The 23,590-nt window shown below is 44.1% G+C and overlaps 1 protein-coding gene across 1 annotated transcript in view; it reads right to left on the minus strand.

Annotated features, from left to right (window-relative positions):
* The window catches only part of RAB11FIP4 (RAB11 family interacting protein 4), a gene marked incomplete at both ends in the record, with an annotated part of 89,279 nt that extends 66,332 nt beyond the window's left edge, over positions 1-22,947 (minus strand). Inside the window, one exon of the mRNA XM_080356506.1 lies at positions 22,804-22,947. Coding sequence (XP_080212632.1) covers positions 22,804-22,947 — 144 coding nt within the window. The remainder of the gene's footprint in view (positions 1-22,803) is intronic.
* Positions 22,948-23,590: the final 643 nt, after the last annotated feature.

Raw genomic sequence — 23,590 nt, forward strand, 5'->3', positions numbered from 1 at the left:
CTGCAGAGACGTCTGCCCCCTACTGCTATCTGACACATTAGAGTCCACGAGGAACACGGTAAGGAGTCTCTACAATGAAAATAAAGGGGCAAAGTTCAGTGTGAAGAAACAATTTTGAAATCAAAACTGACCAAGGCGGAGATGCACACTAATGAGGAGGAATTAGCAGTACAAAGCAGTGGACAATAAAGTGAGGCAGAATATTCTTCCACTGGAGACCCTCTTGTTCAAAATACAAGTTCTGGATGCAACACAGAGGTGAAAGGCTGAGGCTTTGTGGCTCAGGCTTAGCTCAGGAACCAGGAGGGGCTGGATTCTCAGCTCTGAGGCTCTGAACCCCCTCAGGACTCCTGGCCACCTCTTGTACTGATGCTGCCAGAACAGCTGGGTATTTTTTTCCAGCAAAGATTTTCTGACTGGAACTGAATCCTGTTTCCACTTCCAGGCAAGAAGAAACTCAGACTTCTACTGACTGCACTTAATTTTCTTCAAAAACTGACCAGCACCGAAGAGATTTTGTTAACACAATTTGTGAGATCCAGATGTAATTGAGTTCTGAGGGACCCCACACTGGCTCTATCCACTGAAATCTTACAGCTGGATCCAAGTAACAGCCAGAAGATGCCATTTGAAATAAACAATTCATCTCAGCAGTTTGCCTTCATACCGCAGGAGTCTGTGAGCACGTCTCACGCTGAAGTGCAGGCAGGGAACACCTCGGAGCTGTGAGAATGGCAAGACAAGGACTTGCAGGAAAGGTCAGGCTGTGCTGCGACAGTGACATTTGGGCAGGATCTCCTCAAGCAGAAGCATTTATGAAAAATTTCAAAAAAAGCAAAAAGAGATTAAATATGTAAATGCTGCAGGGTGGAATTAGAAAGTCTCCCACATGATTTATACAGAGAGCAGCAGAATTGCACTCACCCTGATTTTAGCAGATTGGCTTTTTCCACACCTGGGGAAGGGGTGTAAATTTACACTTCATGGTGTGAAATGCAGAGGCAGGACTTGTGCCAGCTGAGCCGTGCCAGGCACCGCAGCCACCAGTGGCTCTTTAACCAGCCCCCAGGCTCAGGCCTTTTTAGAATCCCTGTGGCCCAGATGTCAGAGCTCTCCAGGCAGCGTCCTCTTCAGTAAGTCACCCTCACTGTGCCTGAACAAAACCTTTCATGACCAGAGAGAACCACAAATAAACCCTGAAACAGGGTGCATGTGAATATTGCTGAATGTGACCACACCCAAAAAAGAATCATTGCCTGGAATTAAGACGTTTTCAGAACTTCCTCAGAGTACATATCCCAGAGAGACCGTTCACAGCTACGGAAACTACTTTCCCCCATCCTATCTGCAAGCTGGAGACCACCAAACCCCTGGTGATTTTCTCCTCTGCTACCTACACCTTTGGATCTATCAATTGCTTATACAGACCATACCACTAGAACAGTATTTCTCATTTGTTTTGTCCCTCCTAATCTAATGTAGCACCTGACAATGAGCAAGCACCAGAATCATAAGACCAACATCCCTCTCCAGACTTCCCCACCATCCCTGATCCCATAGGTGAGAACCTCTCAGTTAAAGTTACTAAAACAAGCTGATTTGAAAAGGATTCCACTTCCCTTGTTGCAAAACAAGATATATGGCTGGGCCCACCAATCTTACAACAGTCTACAGGGAATCCCACACAGTCTGGAATACCATGGGAACAGAGGGAAAGGCTAAAAATATGCCAGAGCCATCTGTTTGCTCTACGGAGATTTTTTTATGTGTTGCTCTGGAAAACAAAGGGTTAACACGTTGAACTGTTTTCCTAAAACCACCGATTCACTCATTTGCTAAAATAAGCAAGGCTGCATTAACACCTTCTCCTCCACTTCTACCACAACCCAAAGCAAGGCTGCCTGGAAAACAAGGCTGTTAGCAAAAGCTGTGACAAGCTGAAATGAAGCACAGCCCATTATCGTCTCATTCATTAGCGTAAGTCAAATATAGCATAAAATAGTCAGATCTCAAGAGACGTAGGCAATTGGTCACACGGGTGCACCATGCTTTTGCCTTTAAACAACGAGGAGGAGAATGTTTGGGTAACATCAGGCTTATCTACAAGTGATGCAACGTGGATTCATTTACAGAAAAAATATTCTTCCTCTCCGCAGCTTGCAGTGTGTGTGATCATTCTCGTCAGGACACAAAAGGAACTTACACAGAATAATGGTTTTCACAGCTTCCAGTTGTGAGACATCAGCCAAATGGGATCTACTCCAGGGAATAATTATAATTTTTTGAAGTAAAACTGGGGAGAGAGGTGGGGCACACAGCGCCAGCTCATCAGCCAACACTTTCTCAGCGCCTTCCTTGCTGACACATCTGCAGTCACATTTTAATTGAGGTGTTATCATATGCAAAGAACAAACAGAATACCAAAGAGCAGCAGGAAGAGGCTGGAGAGAGTGGGGAGAGCAGAGTGAGTCTGAACCATGGCGGGTAGGTAGGTCACTGCACGCAGCTCAGGCATCCCCTGTACCATGGAAAAAACACAGTGCCCAAAGCCAAACAGAAGCTGCAGAAAATACACCAAACCAGACCCTAAAGCCAGGGCCACTGCTCCATGTGTGCTCAAGGCTTGTGCCAACACCCAGGCAGCGGCTCCAGACCGTGTGGCTTATGCAAAATCCGAACAAGACACTGTGCCAGCCCTGTGATGGCATTCGCTTTGTGCATCTCTGATTCACAGGTCAAAACCACGGCCAAGTGCAACGGCAGACTGCTGAGACACAGTATCACCTGCTGCTGTTAGCAACATCCTTACAGGTTGGTTTTCCAGCCTCAGAGATACAAAGCACGTGTTACACTTAGTCACTTCTCTTGACTGTGTGCTTTCATTGTTACTTTCTCTCCTTAATGCATAAAACTAACCAAACAGTGTGCAATCATAATACAGCACTGTGTTTCACACACATCTACTTCCAAAACCAATTTAGATGGTGGTCTGAGAGCCAGCCAGAGACCTGCCCGGGGCAGCACAATTTGGGCATCCTCAGCTCTCTCAGTCTGGTCTCCTGAAATGAATTTTGAAGCCAGCTGTTAAAAGGGAATGTATTTGGCTTTTGGTATGCTCACAGACACAGAGGATGAAATGTAGGTCTTGAGATCTGACCTCAAATGCAAACGCCTGAGCAGCAGTCCTGAAATTAAACCGAACGAAAGAAATTTCACGGCAAATTAATGCTTTGACACAAATCCTGGGAGGAACAAGTACTGGATGAATCTAGCACAGGGAGACACACATTAGTTAAGATGACAAACATCAGGCAGAAAGGTATGATTAACAGAACAATCTTCCACTTAGTTGAAGAGAAAGATGCTTAACCTTTCAGAAAAGTGTGGCTGAGATAACGTCCTTTCACTAAGAAACAGAGGAGGAAATGTGCAGTAAGTACCACTCTATGGGGGATAATTACATGAGGCTGACAGGTTTGAACAGCAGCTGACTCCTCTGACGTCAAGACAGGACCGCGGTGGCAGAGCAGAGTCAGGATGGCTAATGCTGAGAGAGGGGAACAACGAACCCCAAAGAGCAAAGCTACCGGGGGCGGAGGGAAGGAGGGAGCCCTTGCTGCATCAGCTCACACAAGCAGGCAGATTCCTGACCATAGCGCTCACAGAGCGTTAATCTGCTCTAATTCCCCTGTGGCTCGTGGCAACTGGCAGCTCCAGGCCCAGATGCCCCTTCCATGTCATGAGAGATTCCCTCATACAGAAATGCATCATTCAAACTGAAAGGAGGAAATTTCCACTGTATAAAAATCACACATAGAAATCCACATTGCTGTTTGATCCTGGGAAGGACATTAGAAGGAATGATAATTAGCCAGCATTTTTGCGTAGAAAGGGATAGATTAAATACGCCTGTGTGCATAGAAAATGCATGCTCTATCCAGCCTTAGAAGCTGTACAAGGGTGCTTCGTGTCACAGTATTTCCTGTGCTCTGCATCCTCATTAGCTGTTACAGTCTGGTCGATATTAGTACTTCTTAATGGTTAGAAGGCTGAATGGAAGCAAGATTCAAAGCCTAACACTAAGAGAAACAAAATAAAAGCGCACAACTATGATGAGATTGTACTTTGGTGTTTTAGAAGTGCGCCAAATTCAACTGTTATCAATTAGTATTGGTATTGTGAGAAGCTCAGTGAGGGACTGGACCCAGTATTCTCAGCTCTCTGTACATACTATTGAAAAGATAACATCTAATGCAAAGGTAATTTTCTTGGCTGGCATGTGATTTTACCTTCTCATCCAGAAACAGATGGACTGTAAAAAGTGCTGAGCCCAGAGACTAAGCAGGAATGGCAGACTTTGAAACAGAGATCTGGCTACTGGAAAAATCCTGTTGTCCTCAGCAGAAATATGAGTTGGACTGTGGCATCACTGCCTATGGAATCAAGGTGTTTGTGTGCACGTGTGTCCCTGTCGATGTGCACCAGGTACACATACAGTAAAACATTGTTTCTAAACTAGAAGTCAGAGTAGACGCTTACACCCCCTTCGTGGCCTTTCAGTTCACAAGCTCTTCTTCACTTCAGTTGCCCATTTAAACACTCTGGACAATCTGACGTCACATCATTAAAATCTGACATCACCCCAGACAGGGCTAACAAGGGGAGGGAAATAGATAGGCATGGGAAAGAGCTCCCTTAGTGCCATACTAAACGTGACCTTGAACAAAGCCAGAAGCAATGGACCTGAATCAGGAATTACCTGTACTATATTATACAAAGAAAGTCATGCTAGAAGAACTTAAAAATAAAGTGGCCATAAAATCTATAAATCACCAAAACTACAGGGAGGTATTTAACTCTGAAAAGTGCTTTTGCAATAAATTTCTAAACCCTGGCAAACAACACTTAGCCCTTTATTTGAGAGATGCTGGAAGGCATCATTATGACGAGGGACTCGTCTCATGCCAGGACTTTAACCTTCTTCGGACAGATATCACTTTCCAGTGGTTGCCATCATTCAGATAGGGTCCAGCAGTCAGGACTCCCTATACCACTCAACATACTCCACCTTCATTGGTATAGAACAAATCTCTTTACAGCCAGGTTTGTCAAAGCCTCAATAGGCAGGACCAGCACAAAAGTGAAGTGCTGAGAATTACAAAAAGGCATCTGTTTTGAACCTGATAGCTGTGTGGTTTTGCCCAGTGCACTCTTGGTTTTAGACTGTCCGCCATCCTAGAGTCCAGAAATACTGGTGCAGATTGTTGTTCCAAACCTGCGTACAAAGGGAACCTTTCCACACATCTCATGACACAGGAGCTCATTTCCTCCGTCGTTTTGCAGACTTAGATGGGATGAGGAGCCATAGAACAGGACATGATACTTCTTGCTGAGAGCTGACAAAACGTTTTTGCTCTTTACTGTAATAGGAATCCCTCTTTAAAGGGACCATGAGGAAAGCCTTGCAAATGGCCCTCAAAATACAGCCACCAAACCAGAGCCTGCCCAATATAATTCTCTGTGCAAACACCTTTGGTCTCTGCTGAACCTTCCCTGCACACAGGGAGGCTCCACATCTCTCTGAACAGCATCAGCACAGCTCTTTCACGTAGTTTTCATGCAGCAGTGGGATCAGGGGAAGCACCAAGGCTCTGCAAAAAGGAATATTTTGTCAGTGAAAAAAAAAAGGGCACAATCTATCCAGCCAGCAGTCAGAGAGCAATGAGCTGGCAAAGGAGACAATTTCGCTGCTCCAGGGTATTTTGTATCTTGATAAACTCTTGTGGCTAAATTGCTTCCGTCTCCCATCATGCATCTCACTGCTCCCTGTTTATTTACACTGCTGCACTGGTGAGAATTATGGAAAGCTGCAATAACTGAATTACTGCCACACTTGCAGATAATGACAGCGAGGCCTTTCAAAGGCTGCTGCCCTAACACATGCTTTGTCTGGGATAAAAATGAACAAATAATAATAATTAAATGAAAGGAGGCTCTCAGAGCACAGTGTACATTGAATGGTGCACCACTGAATGGCAGCATCAGCACCAGCCAGAGGTCAATCTTCACGCCAAAGAAACTGAGGTAATATTCGTGCAGAGGCAAGAAATGTTATAAAGTAATGTTTGTGTTCTGGCCTTGACTGCCCTGCTGGGGGGCACGATCGCAGACAGAACAATATTCCAGGACAATCATGGGTCCTGAGACACAGAGGCCAACAGCAGGATGGATGCACAGCAACACAAGCATAACCCCACACAGGCCAGTTGTGGTGCGGGGCCAAAGCTCAAAGAAATGAACAGGAACCCTTCCACTGACATGAACACCTTCTGGTCAGCGTGCAGGATCAGCCCTGAGGGTAAGCCAATTAATAGCAAACACTTTCTCTCTTGGCCAAGCTTCTCACAAGCACCAGCACTCAGCAGGAGAACGGAGACATACCAAGGGATTTGACAGAGATCAGCAGCTCTGTGGAGCTCTGCCAGAAATTTTGCCATGTATCAGGAAGAAGCTGCAACCTCATTTTATGGTGTCAGACTCCTGAAAAACTGCTTCTCTATTCACAATTTTCTGTTGCTTCTCTTGGCACTGGAAAAAACTTTCCCCATAACATGGGATACTCCATTTCTGGGACATTTCCTTCCTGCACTAGCTAAGTAAATCTTACATTCTTCTATACTTGACCTTTCAGAGTAAACTCCAGCCTTTCTTGTCTGGTTTTCAAGCATTTTCCTGTGCCTGTATTCCATGATCAATTACTCAGTTGACTCAAACAGGAAAGCCTACACTTGCTCCAAAAGACAATTGCTATGTGGGCTATTAATACCTTATGGGTCATATAATATAGATACAAATTTAGTGCTAATAGAGCATGTTGAATTAAAGCCTTGCAGACCAAAGCCTTATGAGCATCTCTGAACCAGGTGCAGGCAATAGCCTCTAAAGGTTTCTCATCCTGGCTATTCAAACCTAACACAGCACCTCTAAGATGTGGTCTGATGGTTCATTTTATGCTTGGATACACTACATATTGACAGCAAAGGGAATCTGTGGCAACCACAGCCAGATCCAAGTCGCAGGCCAGTGCCTCAGACAGACTAGACAATCTGTCACTCCCTGAATAAATTATCTGCTCAGAGAAGAATATAATATGATGCTATTCTCAGAAATGCATTCTCTCTTCCTGTTCTCCTTTCATGGTAGTTTAAGCTGTGTACACTGACTGCTCATCTGTGGAGGTTTGCAAACACAGCTGAGGCATTTAGTGCCCCAGGGTCTTCCTTTATCATTCAAAACCACAGCAACACCAACAACTTCTTTCAGAAGAGACAAGAAGCATCACTCAAGTCCATAATTCCAGGAAGCTGCCCCTGGAGAGAAGGCAAGATTGAAGCTTTAAGAGCAAAGGGATGGGAAATAAAAGTGGGAAGGGGAGAGGGATTTCTCTTCCTAAAAGACACAGCGACACAGAGTGAAGACAGATCTCACCTGCACTGGCTCTGCCCCTGGCTGCATCAAGCCAGCATCCATACAGCAGGGTGCTCCAAGTTTCTTCAGAATAAGAGTTTTCTACACAGTTCCTGATGTGTTTTTCTCTAGTCTCTGCTGAACTTAACAACAAACCTCTACCATTTACACAAACGGGCATTTTTTTCAGGATGCTGATCTTGTCCTCACTGAAGCAAAACTCGCAAAGTACATATAAAATATGTAACAGCAAGGACAGAAATAATCTACTGCTTGTCTGAAAGACCATGGTTTAGCCTGAGTAGGGGCTGCTGGCCCTGCTCCAGAGTGAGTAGAACTGGTGTAGAAGGAATTCTGCCTGAATAAAGAGTTGCAGACCGAACTCCTAGGGAAAGCCAACTCAGATTGTTTGAGTACATTAAAGGAGGTCAAATGTTAAGTAAATACTCAGTTAAGGAAGGAAGGCAAGTAATTAGTAAGGCTAATTCTGTACTGAAATGGTCTGGATGGTGCACACATATACAGTCATCCCAGCACCTCCTTCTATACAAAATAAGCCTCAATTCTTGAGAGCAGCTCAGCTTCCAGCAGAACTGGGTTAAATTACCAACTCTGCACAGTGTTTCATCATGGACAGGTCATTAGTTTTCTCGCATGTCCAGTCCCCAAACCCCTAGGACAGTGAAAATAAGTACATACCTATTAGGATGCTTAAGACACTACAGCAATGAATCCAAATCTGTGTGCATATGTCGGTTTGTATACATTAAAGTACATACTTGTGCCAATTACAGCCCTCCAAGAACTTCTAAGAGGCCAAGCAGGTGCTTCTCTGTACCTAGATCTATTCTAAAAATAGGTCTTGTGTGAAGGAGTCTCATTAATGAAAAATAAAATGTTAGTCCACTTCAGGCACTGGAACAACGCTACAGTGGATAGCTGTCATATATCGCGGCCATAGGAAATGTTGCAATAGCTCATGCAGTGTTATATAAAACCCATTAGAAAGACCAAGCCTGGCTGGCTTGAACCGATTTGGCCTGTACGCTCATCTACTGCAACACAGTTCTCACAACCGACATGCAGAGGTGGAGCGATTCTAAAAATAACCAGTGCAGAGAATGAGAGAGATGAGGAAGAAAATGTTTCTTTGGCCTGGCAGACAAATTGGGCAGCAGGAACCCAGGAACGCTTGGTTCCAGTCCTGCACTCCCTGAGGTCTCGGTGGCAGTTCGTTTGTGGAAACTTAACATGGCCTAAATACATACATAAGACATATAAGAAGGGAGTTTTTCAGTCTGAGGACAGGCCAGCAGCTTAAGGACAGCACAGGGCTCTCGCTGGGCTGGAACCCCCTTGGGATGTGTCCTGGGAACAGAAAGGGGCAAATTCCTTCTCAGGCAGAGAAGCTCTCTGGAGCACTTTTTCCACAATGGCTGCATCTCTAAGAAGCAAGATAAAGAGACCTGTAAATATTTAAAACAGCTTTTATTAATCACCTCCTTGTTTCTTTTGTATAAATGTTACATAACTGCTTTGGGAATAGGGCACCTGAGTTTTAGGCATAAACTGGTACAGCTCCTTTTACTCTAATAGAACCATTACAGGCCCTGTTCCAATCTCAGAGTGGCATCAATCAGAATTTCATTAAAGTGCAGTTACAGCAATGCTAGAGAAATGGAGAACAGAGTTAGACCCTTCAAGTGTCCTTCAATCTAAGGGAATAAAAATCCTAAACAGAATTTAGTCATCTAATAACATGCAAGGAGATATTCTAAATTTTTCCAGGTGGTTTTCCACAAGGTCACTAAAGCCTCTGTTTTCTTTTGTTCATCTTCAGTATTTTCAAGAGTGTCAGAAGGCAGACAGGTTCTCCCCGTTGTCATTTCTTTTATGCCAATAAGAAACAGAATATGCAGCTTTGGGGATTTTCAGCAGTAAAGACCAAAGACAGTCAGTCTGAGATGAAACATCTTTTATTTTGTTTGAAAAGATCAGTGAAATCTTACCACAAGAACAAAGACACTGAAAAGATTTAAACAAGTGCTCAGTTTGCACTGAGTCCAGTTCAGGCAAAACTGTGAATCTTGCATACAGTCAGAACTGTACCTTCCTTCCCTGCCACAGGCACAGCTGCTCCTTCTGTACAGATGCGGACTTGAGCTAGGAGTAAGTTTTTGTTCTTCCTGAGCAAGAAACTAAAGAACAAGAAGACCTGGGTTTAAGCAGTTGGTAGAGCTTACAAATCGCAGTAGTCATTGGTAAGAAAAAGTGAACACTGCAGAAAGATATCTACAATCAACACAGTGGTCACACGTGTGTTCAGCCACTGCTGATCCGTCTTTTGCATTTACTACTGTGGAGAAATCTGCTGATTCCTCTCGAGACAATATTTCCACCCTTCTTTCTTCTGCGCTCACTGCAACTCATCCATTAGCATTTCTGCTGAGTGCCCTTCAGCTGATTTGAAAGTGTCAGGACTGATTGTTTGCAGAGTCTGTCCTCTAATTTTAAAATCCAAGTCAATTTTAAACATATTGAACAGACACCAGGAAAGGTACCTTATTCTCTTCCATTGTAACCCAATGATTCTGAGGCTTACTAATTTTCCCTGCACCTATTTTTAGCTCCGTTCTAATCACCATGGCCCTTGGTAAAGGATGCTCTTCTAAAGACATGGCTGATCCTCTTCCCTTGCTCTTCAAGGTACTTGTAGCAAATAAGTCAGGCTCTGGTCTGGCTGTCCTCTCTTAATCCCACAGAAGACAGAAACTTGATGAAGAGTTCCTACAATGGCTAGGAAACAGTTAAGGGCAGAAAGTTGTATGACAACAGTCATGGGAAAGACTGCTGTCCCTGCAAGGAAGACAGAACATAAATCCCACCAAGGGCCTCAAAGTGGGCTATAGGTAGTAAAACAAACAAAAAAAAAACGACGTAGGGATAGAAAATAGACAGGAAAGGAAACAAAACATGAAGGAAAAGATCAGCAACATATTTAACATGTGCTTTTCACTAAGTGTGTGAACAGTTGCCCAACATCAGTGAGATTGCTCAGTGCCTTAGGTCTCTGCCCTTAAAGTCTGCAAGACTTTACTACAAAAACAGTGCGCGCAATCTGTACACTGGGGTGAGCCAGCAGAGAATTTCCTGCAGATGTTTTCCTTTTTCTCAGTTATTTGGATTAACCTGATTGCTCTTCACTGCAAAGAGCAGAGCTCTCGGGAAACCAGGAAGGATATATGAAACTCATCTTAGGTGTGATGTATTCAAGCACCTTTTCTGCACCTGGGTTATTTTAAAAGGTCAGATATAATTGCAAACTCTAGACAGAGGGTACCTGTATCAAAAATCTCCTCTTACATATTTTATTTTGTGGCACGTATATGTGAGCTTTTTCATCACTGTCTGTGATTAAAGTGGATCTCAGAAATCCTTAATAAATCTATAGAGCAGTTTATTTTTCCAAATATAAAGATTATTCTTTCACTTGAATGTATTTAACTTAAATATTTGAATGTTTTATGCCAAACAAGAGGAGTCAATGGTTGAGTCAGAGTGGCTAGCACTGGGCTGTTGGCAGCTAGAGCCCACAGTTTAATCAGAAATTGCTGCCAAGGAACAGACAGTGTTTGTTTCCAGACCAAATAGGTTGTCAGAATATTTTGTGTTATCATTTAGTCTGACAGCATTATCTCAAAGTGTTGACTCAGACCTGCCTTGAAGATACACTTTAGAACATCTTGATCAGTGAGCTAATTTATCTCCCAGCCCCGCTCTGCTATTCAGCATCTCACCTTGCAGCGACGCTGAGCGGTCCAGGCCCATCCAGCACAGCACAGAGCATGTGTTTCAAAGGAAGAAAGACGCTCGCAGGGTGTTCCTCCCTATTCCCAGCTGCCCGAAAGGACAGTTTTCTGAAACAGGCCACAAATAGTCGCACTGAAGTCAGGGTTCCCCAAGCATACAGCCAAAAACGCACTTAAGTGCCAGTTCAAAATTGTGCAGGTTTAAATCCTCTGTCTGTCGTCATGAGCTGCTGGTTATCCATTTGCTGTTTCCTTGCCTTATTACCTTAGAGTTCTCTTGCAAAGTAGTAGCCCTTGGTTCATCAGGAATATTATACTATAGCTTGGAAAGACAGACTTAATATTATCTTAGCATTCCTGACAGGTATCTAGTTGAGCCTTAAATATCTTAAAAACTTTACTCTCAGCAGCTTCTCCCACAGCTTCGCTATCCCTACAGATCATAAAACAGAATCAAGGAATAAATTAACCTCCTTTCTGGAAAAAAACCTGTAGCAGTGAATGGAAACGACAGATTTTCACTCTGCTTGTAGAATTTAATAATGAAATGTATTTTTGCCTTGGAACTCTGTAACGTGTTTAAAACCTTAGAAACATGTCAGTTTTTATATCTTTAGTGCTTTCAGATTAATTTCCAGAGAATCCTGTTAAAATTGATGCCCCCAGTCATACAGGACTTCTTGAAAGGAAAAAAGTAAGGCCTAAGGTCAACAAATCACCGCATGTTACACCTAAACCAGACACATTCCAGCTCAGCCTTGTCACCTCTTTGACTTTATCATCAGCTACAATTTAGTCTTGGCACAGGCAGGGCAGTGAAACGCTGTACCAAGGAGAACTCTGCTGAGGTGCCGTATAGACCCTTTTTGATTAAAGATTTTCACAGTGCTGCCAAATCCTTTTTTCTTAAGCAGCTACCTTGAACTCAGGTTTTCAAACTAATTCCACAGAGGGCTTTGGCAAGAAATCTCTACTGCAAGCAAAAATATCAAACTTTTCACAGCTGTGTTATAGGCTATTCTTAATTTGGGTAACTTCGCACCAGCATCTTTATTTCCCTTCCCCACTACTCTTGTAGTTACTTCAAAAAGTAACAAATGAGGAATTATTACAGGATGCTGAGTCACTCAACAGAGCCCAGGAAAGTCTGATGCATTTCTCAACTGCTTCCCACATGAGCATGGGCTCCACTCTGCAAATCAATGTCATGACTGTCACTGATAGAGGTTTTTACCATGTCAAAGCTTGTATCTGATCATAAGAACCCAGGGGAGCTGTCATCTTTGGCATAAGCTTAGTTGATAACTGTTTCACTAAATATTTCTTGTTACTGCACAGATTTCAGGATTTGGTTGATCAAAGATCATCTCTTTTGCGAGAAAGCAGTGGACAGTTTCCCCAGAAACAACATGGCCTTAGCGTTTATTATTTGCCCTGGGGTTGTGCCAAGAGGTTCTACAGAACAGTCCATCCCAGATTGTACAAACGCAGAACACAGTTCCTCTCACCCTGAAGAGCTCATAACCCAACTGATATACAAGACAACTATACCCAAGAGGAGAAAAAATCCTGAGTTTATTGAGTAGGGTGTGTTGAACAAGATATTTAAGAGAACCGAGTTTCAGGATTGCTAAGCATTTTACCCTAAAAGAAAAACGGGTTGTGGTGCTGCCTTCTCTGCCGACAGGGCTGAGGTGAGTAATTGCTCCTGAATTCTTCTGCAAGCCACTGAGATTTCAAATGCCCTCCTCTGACACCTGTGCAGCTCCATTTGATGTCTACTGATAGGGCCAAGAGGACAACATTTTCTCAGCATTAACACAGCACGATAAAACCTGTTTTCTAGAGCCACCAGTTAGTGTATCACACTGTTGCATTCCTATTAGTGACAGCAAAGAGGGAAAAAGAGAAGAGGGATCAGAGCAGCACTGCTATCTCCAACCCCGAGACACTCTTTTGTAACAGCGCTTGCTGAAGGAGAGCCAGGGCTGTAGGAATCCAAGCCTTCCGTTTAGATTTTCTACCATGTGGCAGACCCTGAATATTCATTACCTATTAAAAGCCTTTAAAGTGTAAACTCATCCCACAATCAAGCAAGCTGATTTATTCACACAGCTGAGTCACACTCATTTACAGCCTGTGACCTAAATCTATTAATCTGGCATAAAAGAAAAAAAAAAAAAAGTATTTTTTATTTTGGTAATATTGGTTGAACAAGTGTGAATATTTTAATATTACGTACAGCATTTCGCTCAAGCAGCGGCTGACACACAGCTCAGCACCGTACTAATGTTGCTCACAAGAAGTGCTGCAGTTATTGCTTATGTTATCTGGCATGTAGTGACCCAGTTAAAGGAGGCTTCACAAAATCTTCATGGGAATCACATCAACTCTTTAATGAGACTCTCTGAAGTGCCAAGCAGCAAATATCACGGAAACCACACCTAAAGGGAACAATAACTCCCTCATTAATAACAGAAAGCATAACAGCCAGTTGCGACAGTGGGAAAATTGCTTTGTTGTGAACGATGTTAGTGGGTCTCGCACCTCCTGACTCTCTTCCTAGGGCCAAGGCAAAATTTTGATAAGCCTCTGCTGTACTTGGGAAATAAAATCACATTTTCAAGAATTACTGGAGCTTTTTGGAGTCACTGACTTTCAGCAGAATTAGAGAAGCATCAAATAGAGTTTGGGGGTTTACATTCAAAATGCCATCAAAATTTAATCTTTTGATAGCTTCTCCTTGCCGCCCCATCTGATAGCCTGTGACATTCCCCGAGTTCATTACTGATATCATAAATAGCCTCACAAGGAAGAAGAGATCTTTGAAAGGTTAGTTAAAGTTCAGTCCTGTGCTGAAATTGCCATCATGATATAATTACAGTGTGCACTGAGCACACACTTTGGGTCTTAAAATCAATTTCTATTCCAGGCTGGCACAGTTTCATCCTAGAAATCAGTTCTTGCATGTGAGTATTAAGATATACACAGACAAAAATGGTGTAAACACCACTATCCTCTTTCACAGCCTCATGTGTTTCTCCTGTGTTTCCTTTGTGTTCATTTGCTGCTGTCCATCTGTTTGCAAGCTATACATTTGAAAAGAACATCCTTCTTCTCCCTTCCCTTTGGGATCCTTCTACCCAATTCATTCAGAGAAACCACAGACTGGTACTAATGATGGCACACAACCAGCATTATTGACAGCAGGTTCACCAAAATTAAGAAGGTATAATGACTAACAGGCTGATTGTAAAATGGGCAGGTTTCTGTCAGTAGCAGGAGTGGGAACTGGCTCTGGTGAAACCAAAAGCAGTGAATCCAAGTGTCCCTGCAGCCACCCTGTGCCACACAGGGGCCTGGAAGATGAACTTGATTTTCATATCTCACCACAGAACAAAATAAAAAAGAGAGGGGGGTTGAAATCAGACCCAATGTTTCACAACTATTATCCATGGCAACCCCTCCTCCTGCAAAAAGTGTATTTGAAATGTGTCTCTTCACACTTCTTCCCCAAAATAGAGACACTAGCAATTTCTTGCTATGAAAGCCAAGTCTACACTCCTACTGTCTTCATCCTGTACTGTGAGTCCAGGGCTACAGAATAGTGCAACGTCTACAAAATGCAAGCAGTGGCAAGCACTGAATTACGAGAAGTGCCGCTGAACAGAACATATTGCTAAAGAGCTGCTGCAGCAGCCAACTGCAATAAACCCACAGGTAATTTATGGCCACATTATTCCACCAACTCAATCAAGCAAGCTTTTCACCTGAAATGTTGTGTAAATCATTTGTGTTTATAACCACTTAGACCAACTCCTCCCAAGCTCCCTTTCCTTCCAAACAGGTGCTAATTTGCTGTAACACAGCAAGCACTGACTGACCACCAGCATTTGAACAGGAGCCATCCACCAAAAAGCACAAGCAATGGCACAAGAGACCTCTGCAACAAAGTTCTCCTAATGAGAGTCCTACAGCTTTCTGCTGTTCCCAACAGCTCAAACCCCCAAGAAGGGCGGCCTCGATACCATTAGTGGAGGATTCTGTACTGCTTTATGGAGACAGAATATCCTATTGCACAGGGACAAAAAGGTAAGTGCCAACAATTACAAATGGTCTCTGTGTTGACATATCTGCAGCATTTCACTTTCTGACCTGTTATTAGCTACTGTATCCTAATACATATATCATACGGTTTAATTGGTAAAATATATTCAACTGATTGTATAGTCACAGTGAAATCACCAAGATTTTGGGACACTTTCTCAAATCTATTAGTACTGTGCAAATATATGGACAAAGCTATTTGTATCTACCCATTTGTTTGTTGTTTGGTTTGTTTTTTTTTTAATTATAACAGAAGTGTCATTGGAAAATAATATTCCATTTTCCAATAGCCACCAGGGAGGGTCGTTTCATCACACAGTGATGGGACAACACCAGAATGTCCCGTTTCAAAGCTTCACAATAAACCAGGCACTGAGGACATCCAGAATGACACACACATAGGGAAAAACGTGAAGTATCTTCATCAGCAAATTTGCAGCAGGTGTACCAGGAATATGCCCTCTTTTGGAACATCACAAAGCACTGCCACAGGCTGAAGATCACCTATAGAAAAGGAAGCTTCCTATCCAAGGGCTGCTTGCAGAGCACTGCACTGTGACTCTGCTTCCCTGCTGGATGCCGGTGACAGAGTGGCTGTTGGGAACAGCTCTGTGCTCCAGCCCTGAACGAAGAGGGAAAAGTTTTACAATGTAGGTGTATGTGTGATATTACAGAACACTTGAGAAGACACCCATTTGAGCATCGAAATGTAGGTAATTTTTAAACTGACACCACTCTAAAGGAAGAAACCGGATTGGTTGACACCCCTCATTCCACCACAGCCTCTCCACTCCAGAACACACAATTCCGGTACCTTTCCTTCTAATTTCAGGAAACCTAATAAAGGTTTTATCATTTCTAAGCTTTTCACTTGACCATCTAGAACCCTAACACTACACCCAAACTAAACCATTATAGCAGCTTTAAAATCTGAAGAGCACATTGGGATTTTCCCAGATCTGTTCATTTGCCCTGTCTGCCTTGCAGTATTTTGACCCCACAGTCTGGTCCTGAGGCCAACCCTGGGACTGACATACTGCAGAACTGAATTGTACACATGGTTTAGGAAGGAGCAGTACTATTTTTGGTTTAACCGCACACAAAATGTGGAAAACAGCACTCATAGTTATATAGAAGCATTTGCGTTCTCTCCAAGTGAGGCCCTTCAATTATGTTGTGAGTAAAAAGGAACCGAGATGTATTATACAGTGCTTTGTTTACACTCACACTGCTGTTGTAAAACCATATGTTATAGTAGTAGTGATTGTGTCTGACGCTCTCTTTTATCATTCATGTGCTTAATCACACCCTGCACTGACTTAACTACGTTCAGCTGCCTATGCAAGTATCTAGGTCTGAAATCACGTGTCTCCCGAAATACGGCATGTTCTAAGAACCGTTAGAACTTCAGCTCTTGAGCAGACAGTCTGGTTCAAAAATCTGATCAGAGATTTTAAAATGTTTGTGAATATTAGCATTAAAATCAGAAAAAAATATTAGGAAATTATATTGTCAACTACGCAGAGAATAAAAACAATCACATCTGCTTACCTAAACATTATAAGTCAATTAATTTTTTTCTGCTTTGTTGCTATAAAAGCACTGCTGCTGAACATGAGTCAATTGTGCTAAATTGTAGGTAACAAAGCAATTTAGAAACCAAGAAAAATTCTGTGTTGGGGATCACCCCCACAAATACTATGTGGCAGTGGCTTGTTCTCTCTCCAAGACTTACCCTCCCTTGTAGCAATTTTGGATACGTTACTTTTCGAAGCTTTATCACATTAGAGGAATAAAATCAGTACGTGCTAGAAATCTGAAATCCTCCCTAGGATTTGCAAAAGCAAATTTCTGGAGAACACTCAGACATGTCACAGATGAAGAATACCAGTTGTACAACTTAACAGCATCAAATCACGCATGGGGAAGGGGAGAAAAATTTACATAGAAAGTATCTGGGCTTGGTAGGCAGCTGAATGCTTTAATTTCACCGGTTACATATGCAACCTTCCGTACCACACACAAAAGATGCTGTTCTGACTTCTATGCTTGATCCATATGCTTTTTCTTTACTTTTGCATTTAATTATAAGAAAACCCAATATCACTGTATGTGTACTAAATGAAACCACTGAGGTAGTTATAAAAAGTTGTCGTTTAAATATCAAGAATTGCTGTCAAAATTGTTTGCTTTTCCTTTAGGCATTAAGAACTTAATGTATCAGATCACTGACTCATATTACAAAATACAGCGACAACCAATTCTTAACTATACATATAACCCCCTCAGAGCTCTTACCTTTGAAATGCAAACATATTACATAACAAATTAAACTCATGAGTGCACAGCAAACCTACAGCTTCTCTCTTCATAACAATGCTTCAGAAAATGTTTGATTAACAGTAAGTACTAAGCTTGCTTTATGTCAGCTGTTTAGAAATATTAATATACACTTAGTTTCAGGATATACCAAAAGGCAAACAAATTCACTGCTAGTTTGTATTGAATTAGGAAGGCTACAGTCACTGTACCTTGACTAATCCATAATCTCAGTACCCTACTGTGCCATTTCAGAACTGTGTTTTTTCCAAGTCACTGTAAATGATATCAAATATCTGGGTCATTAGCAAATATAGTTTTAAGGAGTCTAAATGTGTGGCAGCCTGTTACCAGGAGAACATTATCACATGGGAGTGCTCTTTGCATCCTCATTACATCTAGGCAAATATTTTATTTTTCCTTTCAGCAATTATTTCGAGGAAAAGCAGAGAAGAAAGAAGTCATAACTCTCTTCTGCCTCTGTTATGAGAACGGCATTATCACTGGGTAACACCCTAATACTTTTCTTTCAATGTCTCAGTGCCAAAGTCTCTTGTTCTCATGGCAGCCGGTAACCCCAGAGCACACAGCACATTATCAAGAAGGTATGAACCAGCTGCTGTCATCATGCACTTTGAAGTAAATTTGCAGTGATTCCATCGATTTCTGGGTGCAACTCTGAACTGGAACACTACAGCTAGAAGCCTGAAATTTGCCCAGACCATTCAGAAAGACCCTATGGCAAGCGGTGAAATTACGCTCCTGGTCTTTACAGGACAAGCTAGTTCTGGAGTGGTTACAGCAGAAGGGCTGTTTTTCCTGTGTTTAGAGCACGGCTGCATCAGGTGTCCCTGGGAGACACCCAAGAGTGAGTCAAAATGGAGCATCAGGACTGTCATTGAGCTCAGCCAGCAGCCACCACCCGCAGCACTTGAGGCTGATGCCTTTAATTTCAGCCCAGAAAGAGGATGCATGGAAGCAAATAAAATTAGCAACAAACATCTCCCTATTTCAGTCGTTTATTTTGGCCAGAAAGTTTCATTTGTTCACATGAAATATAAGAACTTGTTTTCAGCTTCTTCTGTTCTACAGCACTAGCAGATCATTGACTGCAAGTGAATTACTGTCCATTTACAAGAATAATTTATACTTGCCTATAGATTTTATCAGCTGCTCAAGTTGCCTCTTAGGTATGACACTGCTTCAAATTGATAAGCATCTCTTGGTCTCTCCATGACAAAGATTATTGTCTAAAAGCACCTGTATGGTATGCACACCTCCAAAAGGTCATTACGTATCTCAAAAAGAAATCATCAATGTGTTCAGCATGTTTCACTCGTTGCTGAAAACTGAATGTAGAGCTTAAATAGAATCTGGCATAATGAAACGTCAACTGGCACTACCCTGAAATACACATTCACACAATCCACTGCCAGAACTGGGGCTGGCTGAACACGTCACACACAACGCTCCCAGACACTCGGCTGCTAGTGCAACTATAACATCTTCCTCGTGAAAGGGAACCAGATGGTGAGTGACTCTTGGCATTTTTCAATATTATGTGAAGTGTTTCATCAGCTATGGAGCACATGCCACCCTGCCAAGTTGCTCTGGAAACAGCCCTTTGTGTCTTCCTTCAGATTTCTCCACAAACGGCAAACAGACCACTCAATGGGAAAGAAGGGCCCAAGCCTGTTATTTTTAATCACTGAACCAAAAGTCTCATCTAGGAGTTTCTGTTGTCACTGGAGATAAAAAGCACCTCTGAAGAATTTATTTCATCTTTGGGTGCTGTTACACCCTCTAAGTGTTCAATTGCTCATCAGTGACCATGGAGGAAGATTAATTTAGACAACTCAGTTAAATGCCTACAGTCAGATGGGATGAACAGAGGTCAAAATGCCAAACTACTTAAAAGCACAAGTTCCACAACTATTTGCACAGAAAAGCAGTACTTGACAGCTAGCCCGATATGCTGTTAACTCTGGCACCACAGCAAGAATTTAGAGACATGATTCTGCGCCTGGCTCTGACAAATTAACATGGCCAAGTCGTTTCTTCCTCTAGTTGAACCACGTGCCTCGTATGGCAAAGCAAAAGGTTGCAAGCAAAGTTGCTAGAAGTGCTTCTGCAGCCAGAACACACCGTACCTCAGCACTGTTCTGCTGCAGTGGGCTCCCAATAACTGCACCGCAAGAAGAGGATTTCAGAATGTGTGGGAAAGGCAGAATGAATGAGGTACAGCACTGATGGTGCGGTCTTAAAGAAGAAAAGCATCAAGCTATTAGAAGCAGAGGCCTCAAGAGGCCACTAAAAGAGTAAAAAAGTTAATCAGAAATGCTACAGTTTATTGTTTCCACTGTGCAGGTAAGGACTGCTTTGCTTGAACAGAAAGCTGCTGCCTTGCTGCAACATTTTGCCTTGGGGCAGTTTTCAGAGAGTTGTTACCTTTCAGGACTGATAAATTTCAGCATGTTGACTACCAGTGTGCACACACACAAATAAGAAAGGAAATGGAAAAAAAAATAATAAAAACCAGAAAAGGGTAAGTGCCCTACACCGTCCAAGGCACAGGGCCTACTGAAGTTAGTATTAAGAATCTGTAGACCCCACACTTTGAATGGTGGTGGCCCTGAGGAGGCAGAGAAGAGGTGGAAAGCTGTGTGTGCCAGGCGGGCACAACTGAAGGGACAGATGCTCTGTCATCTCATAAACATTACCCAGGGCTGCTGTTGGTAAGAGTCAGAACTATTCAGGCCACAATGCTACATAATAGGATCCTTCCTGTGGCCAGATGAATTATGTAACCAGAAGAAGCAAATAACTTACACATGAGGGCAAATGAGTCTTTCACTGATGCCAATGCAGAAGCTTCTTTTGAATGTGAAGTGGAGGTGGATCAGGCCCAAGAACGGTAGCATGTTCAAATGTATAGTTAATTTTCAATGACAGTAAATAGATTATAACATGTAAAAAGGAACTGCTCTATAGCAGTGTCGCCTCAGTTTGATTTCATGAGATGCATTCCCACACAGAGCTCATTAGGTTCCTGCAGATGCGAGGCTGATAGCACTGTGCTATGGGAGAATAGATTCTCACTGTCTGCAAACATCAGCTGTGATTCATCACATATAACGCTCATTTCTAACAAGACTTAAAACCAGACTAGCTCACCTACAGTGGTTGCTTCACAGTAACCCTGCACTTGGAAAATTGATTCTGCATTTCCCTAGCAAGCCTCTTTTGGTGATTTACAAATCCCATTGACTCAGCTGACACATGCTCCTTTGAAGTCAAGGAACTCTAGCCAATGAGTACCATAGACACAGGGAAGCAAAACAGAACAATTTATAAGTTTGATAGATACGCAGATAAGACTTCTCCATCCCAGTTTTGCATATATCTTGTTTGAACACTGCCAATTACAATTGAATTAAATGCAATGCACGCATTTCTTAGCACCAGTAATCTCTCCTGTACCTGCCCACTAGACCAGACCATCGTGACACCTCAATACCACCACTGACAGCTGATACTTTTCTACTGCAGTCATTGTCAAGATCTCCAGTTTTTCTTTCCGTTCCATTTAAATATTTTCCAACTAATACACTCCAACCCAAGCTTATGAGATGACCACTTGGATCTTCCTTTGCATCTTAGAGAACCTGCTCCCCTCTCCCAACCTTAGAGATTTCTAAGACCAAAAAGGACTGTTATGATCATCAGTGCCATCCTGCTGCAAAACGGCCAGTGGAATCTGACTGGTCTTCCTCAGTGCTGCAAGAGAAAGCCACTGATCTGCCTCCAAATAAACGTTGTAGTGCAAAAAGCAATTCTGATGCAGTGTTTCTGGCACTGAGGATTTAAAAATACTTCTACTAGTTTACATAAAATTATACAACTTACCAAGAGACAAATAAAACCAGAAATCAATAAAGCTCTCTACTATTACTCATTTTTTCTCCTTATTTTGCTGGTTAAAATAAGAAACTCCAGCTTCTCATTAAGAAAATGTTTAACAGACCTGTGACTATCTGCAAGCAATAAGCCTTCTGTCTCCTGGTCTTCTGATTTCATTCATAAGCTGTGTTTCATTACCAGCAGTAAGCCAAAAATAAGTAATTTGCTCCAACGATTGCTGTGAATTCACTCTGGTTTTGCTGCCTCTTTGGCATCCCTTTATACACTACCGTTTTATTGGCTTCTCACATTAATTTGTTGTATTGTACTTTAAAAGGCTGGCTAATACTGGCTTTACAAGTCTATCCTAGTCCCAGTCTTAAGAGTTCTCCTAGGGGAAAGAAGCGTTTCTTGCTGGTTAATGTTGTTGGAGCTGCAGCTCTTGACTGAATCACTTATGGGAACTGTTTGAAACCAAACACATGTCATTACCCTCATAGACACTGGCCTGACCGCACTCTCATTTACTCTAATGCCATAGATGTGCGCTGGTCCCAGCAACACAAGGGCTCCACTGGGACCCGCGGTGTGACTCCAGATTTACGCTGTGTCACTAGGGGGCTGGACGGGGTCCAGGTGATCACCTGGGGGTTTTCGGGTGCCCCTGGGCTGGTGCTTCCCTGGCCGTTCAGACCTTTGCACCTCACCTGCCCGGGGCCTGGCACCCCACTGAGGACAGAACTCAGTCAGGATGGACTGAGTTGTCACCAGAATAAATACAGCTCCCTCCGCGCTTTCTGAGCACCGGGCGGCCCGGTCCTCTGCCCCAGGGAGCCCGGGAGTCTGGGCCGGCCCGGGGGGAGGGGGAGGCTCCGGCACCCCCTGAGAAAAAGAGAGATCCGGGCTGTCATTAGGGAGACTCTGCGGGAAAGGGCGACCGGGTGGCCCTGAGGGAAGGGGGCTCCGGGCCGCCACGGGGAGGGCTCTGCGACGCCCTGAGGGACGGGGGGAGTCCCCACCAACCTGAGGGCGGAGTCGGGGGCTCCCTGGAGGTCGGGGGGAATCCGAGCAGCGCTGAGGGAAGGTGGGTGGTCCTGGCGGGGTCTGGCCAGGCAGAGCCGTGGCCCGTTCCCTGCAAAGCGGGAGCAGCAGGTGAAGTTGCGCGGCTGCCGAGGCAGCGGGCCGGGCCCGCCTCACTCACCTCATCCCCTTGGCCGAACTGCAGCCCCAGGGCGACGAAGTGCTCCACCCGGATGAAGCCGTCCGCATCCTCATCGCAAACGTCGAAAACCTCCTTGAGCTTCCGCAGGAACCGCAGGAGGCTCGTGGGCTCCATCGCGGGCATCAGCGGGAGGCCGGCGGCGCGGCCGCAGCAGCCATGATCGCCCGCGCCTTCAGCGGGTGCGTGACATCAGCTCGGGGAGCGGAGCGGGAGGGACAGCGAGGAGGAGGAGGGAGGGATGGAGGGAGGGAGGGATGGAAGAGAGCGGAGGGAGGACGCGAGCCCCGGGCGGAGGGAGGGAGCGAGGGAAGGGAGAACAATAGGGCAGAGCTGGAGGATGGGGAGGGAGGGGGTGGTGGGAACCCGCGCTCGGCGGGGCCGCCGCCAGGGGGCGCTGCAGCGGGGGAGAGGGGCGCGGCGGGCGGGAGGTGCGAGGGCGGCGGGGAGTCCGGGGACAGCGGCGGTGGGGAGCGGCCCTGGGAAGGAGGGAGTGGGGCAGGGGCAGGGAGTGGGGCAGGGGCAGGGAGTGGGGCAGGAGGAAGAGGAGAGCATGCTCCCCTCCAGCAGCTGGGGGACAGCAGGCCTGGCAGCCCCTGGGTTCCTGTCACAGACGCAGTTACAGTCCCTTCACTGTGCCACACCTCAGTCCTCCTCCTCCCCACCACCCCAAATAAAACACCAGTCACACTACTATTTCTTCTGAGAAAAAAGCCATTGAGGTCCAGGCCAGGGGGAGAAAAGCTAAGTGTAGGGTTAAGGGACAATT

This window comes from Nesoenas mayeri (assembly GCF_963082525.1).
Source record: "Nesoenas mayeri genome assembly, chromosome: 19".
Classification (NCBI taxonomy): domain Eukaryota; kingdom Metazoa; phylum Chordata; class Aves; order Columbiformes; family Columbidae; genus Nesoenas; species Nesoenas mayeri.